We start from the raw sequence: 5,875 nt of genomic DNA on the forward strand, positions 1-5,875 counted from the left end.
GTAGTAGGTATTTATAGTAGGAATGTGGTAGGTATACATTACAGATGTAGTAGGTATTTATAGTAGGAATGTGGTTAAGAACTTTCTACAGATGTCTTGGTTGAAAGTTGATGTATTAATTTACTTTTTATTCCTTACGTTGTTATGGTGCTTTTAATCAATGTTGTGAAATAAATTGCTTTGCTTTCTATTTCACGAACTGTGTCAAACACACATTAAAAAATGTTCTTCTCGTGTGGTGTTCTTTATTTTGGAGGTATTAACCTCCCTAAATAATTTTTAGTTTTATTGTAAATACAGGAAGAAAAGAAACTTCAAAAAGTGTTCTATGCAAGTGTATTTCTACATGTGTATCATAGTATGTTTTTATATTGGCTCAGAAAGGTTACAAGTTTGAGGAAACGGTCACTTTTTTGAGATGATTATAATAATTTCTTAATAGGGTTTACATGTTTTACTGTTCGATGTTACTTGAAGACTTTCTATTTGTTATTATTATAGTGTGAGTAAGTCTCGTTACTTGTTCAAATTCAATACTTCAATAGTTTGTTTTGACAGTTTAAGAACTAAGGATTTAGCAATGTGTGTGTGTGTACGTATAACAAAACCTAAAATTAGCACTGTACCCGAGGAGATAACAGCAGCACTTGCATCAAGATAATTCATTGATACCAAATCTGATGCAAAGATCGGGTATGCACAAGCTTTTACGCCCGTTTGTCACAATGAAATGTTTGTATGTGAACAAGCACATTGAAATGACTTGAACTGCCATACTTCAAGGAACTGAATCCTGGGTATTGCAGATTTGAGTAATAATATGCATGTACACAGCACCTTATAGTGTAATGTCTATATGAACGTTTTTTGTTTTTGATCGTGACTCTAATTGGTTCAAAATTTTTCTTTCCCAACTTGAATTATTATGTACCAAAAATTAGTGAATTATTGAAGAATTTAAAGAGGTGTGCTCTTAGTCTTTCATTCAGAACACGCTGGTGATACTGTGATACGTTAACTGAAAATGTTTATTGAAAGTTTGTATGAAGTAATTAATATGAAAACTTTAATGCAGATGCTACAGTAAGTCAGACCAGTTGTCATGAGGATTTCGTATAGAACTCAAAAGACAATTAGTGAATTGATCAGTGATGAATAATGAAGAAAAATTTCCTTGAGTATAATTTATATATCTGAAAAATAGTCTTAATTCAATTATTAATGGTGTATTTTTAAACTGTGATATATCAAAGAAATCCATCATTCATGTTATTAACACTAGGCTGTTAGGAAGTAATACAACAGTATAGTTTTATCACGTAGATGATTACGCTGGATTTCTTTGATATTTTACAGCAACATAGAGGAAAATACAGACGTACTATATTAAAACCATAATGGGAACATCTTTTGGGAATGATAAGTTTATCCTGAACACGAACATTTTCTAGCTATGTCTAAATCCAGTATCCACTGTTTTAAATAACTATATACCTACTATAAATACCTACCACATACCTACTATAAATACCTACCACATACCTACTATAAATACCTACCACATACCTACTATAAATACCTACCACATACCTACTATAAATACCTACCACATACCTACTATAAATACCTACCAGTTTACAATTTGATGTCCAAGAAGATGATACGGTTTCTTTAGCCTCACAGTCGTGTTATCATCTTCATGGAATGAATAAAAAGTAAATTAATACATCAACTTTCAACCAAGACATCTGTAGAAAGTTCTTAACCAGTTTACAATTTGATGAATATAAAATCTGTTTGTTGTTCAGTTTTTCTTACAACACATTGTAACAATGTAACTGTGTTTCTTGTGTGGTTTCTTACAACACATTGTAACAATGTAAAATCTGTTTGTTGTTCAGTTTTTCTTACAGACCAACATTGTATTATAGTGGAATCTTGGCTATGAATATTACTAGAAAAAATTAAAACATATGAATGATAAATTAAAGTTTTTTGAAATGTGGAGAATATGAGATGTAATAAAATATTTTGTTTATTGTGTATTCACCTTGGAATGATTTCCCAAGTTAGGTATTAATCTTTAAAACCTTTGTCGTTGTGGAATTCTTTATTACCTGCACATAATTTGACAGTTTTTTAAAGTTGAAAAAGTAATCTGTTGAATTTTCAACAGGGAGAACTATTTGTTTACCTGCACGTGTCCTAAGTGTGAAAGTGAAGTTGATAACCCTGATATCACAAGTGAAGAGGAGATGAGTGAAGATGATGAACAAGCAAGTAATGAGACTGCCTAAGTAAATCAAATCTGACCATCATTTTTAATAAATAATGGTTAGGATTGATTAGAATTATCTCTAATGCTGAAGAGTACTGGTGGGAGTGATTTCCATGAAAATGATAACATGACTGTGAGGCTAAAGAAACTGTATCATCTTCTTGGTACACTGTAACAATATAAAATCTGTTTGTTGTTCAGTTTTTCTTACAACACATTGTAACAATGTAACTGTGTTTCTTGTGTGGTTTCTTACAACACATTGTAAAATCTGCTTGTTGTTCATTTTTTCTTACAATGCGTTGTAACAATGTAAATGTGTTTCTTGTGTGGTTTCTTACAACACATTGTAACAATGTAAAATCTGTTTGTTGTTCAGTTTTCTTACAACACATTGTAACAATGTAACTGTGTTTCTTGTGGGGTTTCTTACAACACATTGTAACTCTCATGATTCTCTCACAACACTTGTTGATAAACCACTCATTATAGAAAGTAGGAATGTTAGATATGACATTCATTCATTTATAACTCATGATTCTATTGCAACATTTGTCTTGGTACAAATTATCTGTACAATTATGAGTTGATTATATTATGCCGTAAAATGTTGTGTACAGACGCATTTCTGTTAAAGAAAATGTTAAGTCAAGATGTAATTTATTTTAAGGATCTATTTATGTAATGTTCACGTACAAATTTTTGTTATTTGTTCAATCTTTTCAGGTAACCACAGTTGTGTTCCAAATGCAGAAGCAACATTCCCATACAGTAACTTTGTGCTTGTTATGGAAGCTGTAAAAGACATAGAACCTGGAGAAGTAAGATTAAATGTTTCTCGTCGTTACCTTCTTTAAAGTTTCCACTTGTCCTGCAACTAAATAAGTTAACTCAAGATGTCTTAGCAGTTCCAGTTCACATGAAAATAAAACAGACAAGAAACATTCACCTCTGAAGTGGCTCAATTTAACAATCTTAATAATATTGGACTGTAGATGAAATAGTTGGTGAGACTGTTACTGTGTCACTAGTTCATAGTGATCATGTGTGTGTGTGTTTGGTGAAAGGAAATATCACAAGAGCAATCAGAGAGATTGCGTATTCCTGCCGCTACTTTTTTGAGATTGCATGAATTTATATTGGATAACGTAAAATTCACCTTCAAAAACTCAGAAAATCCTTCTCAGGTCCAGAATGATTAATGATTCGGACCAGTTTTGTAGTGTGATAAGGAGTCTCAATCTTAATGTGCTCATGAAATTTGGTACAACTCTGATCACACTTTTTCAGAGTGAAAACAAACCACAAAAATGCCCTATCTCCCCATTATAGAACATGCTTTAAAGTGATTTGGATCCAGACCAAATTTGGGGAGAATTGTCTCATACTAATTTTCTATCTTTTATCAAATTTTCCTGTACATTGGTTTATTAGTTTTCGAAATACGTGCGTGGAAACACAGACACACGTAGATTGCATTACCCTCACAGTGCAAGGATAAATATTATTTTTAAGAAATGTCTTTATAAGAATTGACTGTAGATGTAGTAGTTGGTGAAACTGTTACTACATCGGTAGTTCATAGGGCTCATCGGTGTGTACTGGAGTGTAAACGTCTTTAATGAAGTGTATCCAATGAAAACTAAATCTTTAAGTAATAAAGTTTTGCTGTTCTGAAAAGCTTTTGATGAATGAAAATATTACAAATCTCAAATTGAATCTTCTAATGATGTTCGTAGTTACAGTAATTAAAATTGTCTTATCCTTTATATAGATTGTTTCGATAAAAATTAACTGTGGTTATAGTAATTAAAATGATGTCATATCCTTTTTTATACATTATTAATTATTTCAATAATGTAAAGATTAACTTTATCATTATTAAAAGAAATAGTTTTTAAGTTTAAAAAAGGTGATGAATGAAAATATAAGTACAGTTAAGGGAATATGAGAAGTTAGCATGTTTGTGTTATCTATATGCTTAATTATTGTTGCTGAAATACAAATTAATAGATATTTATAATGTTTAGAGTAACTAGATAAATTGTTTGAAAACTACTGTAAATAACTATTAGATTTCGTTACTTAACCAAACGAGTTTTCTCTGCAATTCGATAATTGTCGTTAAACATATATTGATTTGTAGCCTCTGTAAACAAGTACAGAAGTAATAGATAATGATAATGTCAGGCCCACTGAGAGAGGGGGCAACTACCCTCCGGCCCGTGCATGCTCAAGGGCCCATAAAAAATGCCCCAACTTTAAACTCGACTTTTTAAAAATTTGCATACTTTTAAGCTAAGAATCCATAGACCAGAAAAACTGATGCAAAATTAAATAACAAGCCAAGTTCAAAATAGAAAATAGCCTAACTTTGGACTGAATAAAGGAATTTCCTTCAAACATAGTTATAGCAATAGAACATTCAAAAACTGATGTTAATGCTAATGCAACTGACAGTAAAAACAAAGATTTTCAAGTTAAAGTCAAAGACAAAAATTAGTTGATCATTAAAAACCTGTGTCCACGGAAAATTTCACAAAAAACATCGGCACTTTAAGCCGTAACTTAGTGGTATTAAGACTTAAAATATTGCTAAAATTACTAAAAGTCTAGAGCTTCCCTCTTGGTCTCCAATCAGGGGCTCAGCTCCTGGATCCTGCTCGGGTCGCGCCGCTGCTGTCGACGGCCCTGATAATGGTGTAAAATGTTTTAGAAATATTTGGAGTTTCTGTAAGTTTTAAGTATTGTTCTGAGTACACTTATTGTATTAGGTATCTTGTAATTTACTCTGAGGCCTATAGGTTATTATTGATCAGTATTTGTCATGCAGTTTCTTAAGCCTAATACTTGAAGTGTTGGAATAAGTCATGATAAAAAAATTTAGGAAGATTTGAAACTAACTGTCAAACTATTAGATATTTTTCAACAACAATTAAAATTTTAAGACAGTGTAGTTCATTCCATGAATTAATCCAGATATTTTCTTTGTAATGTTCTTGGAGAATACTTATGTGTGTTTTGGTATTTGTTTAAATCTCATTGTTTAGTGCTGTAACATGTAAGAAAATTCAAGTTTTACTTCAAGTACAAGGTTAGGTAATTTCATGCATATTTTATCATTGACATAGCAGTTTTGATAAAAGTATTACTGTTCATTTTAGGAAATTGTGGTATGTTATTTGGATGATTGTAACCGACATCGAAGTAGACACAGTCGAATAAAAATGTTGAGGTATGTAAAAGCTATTTTTTGAATGTTCATTTGTTGTTCAAACTATTTCTTACAAAACTAAACACTGTAAAAATGTAAAATTTCTTTATTTTTCAAGGGTTTCTTACAAACCCATACCCTACAATATAATGTAAAAGCTGTTTATTGTGTAGTTTTCTTAAAACACTAACTGTAACAATGTAAGATGTTTGTTGTATGATTTTCTTACAATACATTGTAACAATGTAAAATGTGTCTTTGTGTGGTTTTTCTTACAACACATTGTAACAATGTAAAATCTGTTTGTTGTTCAGTTTTCTTACAACACATTGTAACAATGTAACTGTGTTTCTTGTGGGGTTTCTTACAACGAAAGCAGGAAT

General features: G+C 31.1%; 1 protein-coding gene across 1 annotated transcript in view; it reads left to right on the top strand.

The window, feature by feature from the left end:
* LOC106472281 (SET and MYND domain-containing protein 5-like) overlaps positions 1-5,535 on the top strand; it is a 28,940-nt gene extending 23,405 nt beyond the window's left edge. The window contains exons 10-11 of the mRNA XM_013932911.1: positions 3,005-3,099; positions 5,443-5,535. Coding sequence (XP_013788365.1) covers positions 3,005-3,099; positions 5,443-5,535 — 188 coding nt within the window. The remainder of the gene's footprint in view (positions 1-3,004; positions 3,100-5,442) is intronic.
* The last annotated feature ends 340 nt before the right edge of the window (positions 5,536-5,875 follow it).

The sequence above is a fragment of the Limulus polyphemus genome, unplaced genomic scaffold, assembly GCF_000517525.1.
Source record: "Limulus polyphemus unplaced genomic scaffold, Limulus_polyphemus-2.1.2 Scaffold5214, whole genome shotgun sequence".
Taxonomy (NCBI): domain Eukaryota; kingdom Metazoa; phylum Arthropoda; class Merostomata; order Xiphosura; family Limulidae; genus Limulus; species Limulus polyphemus.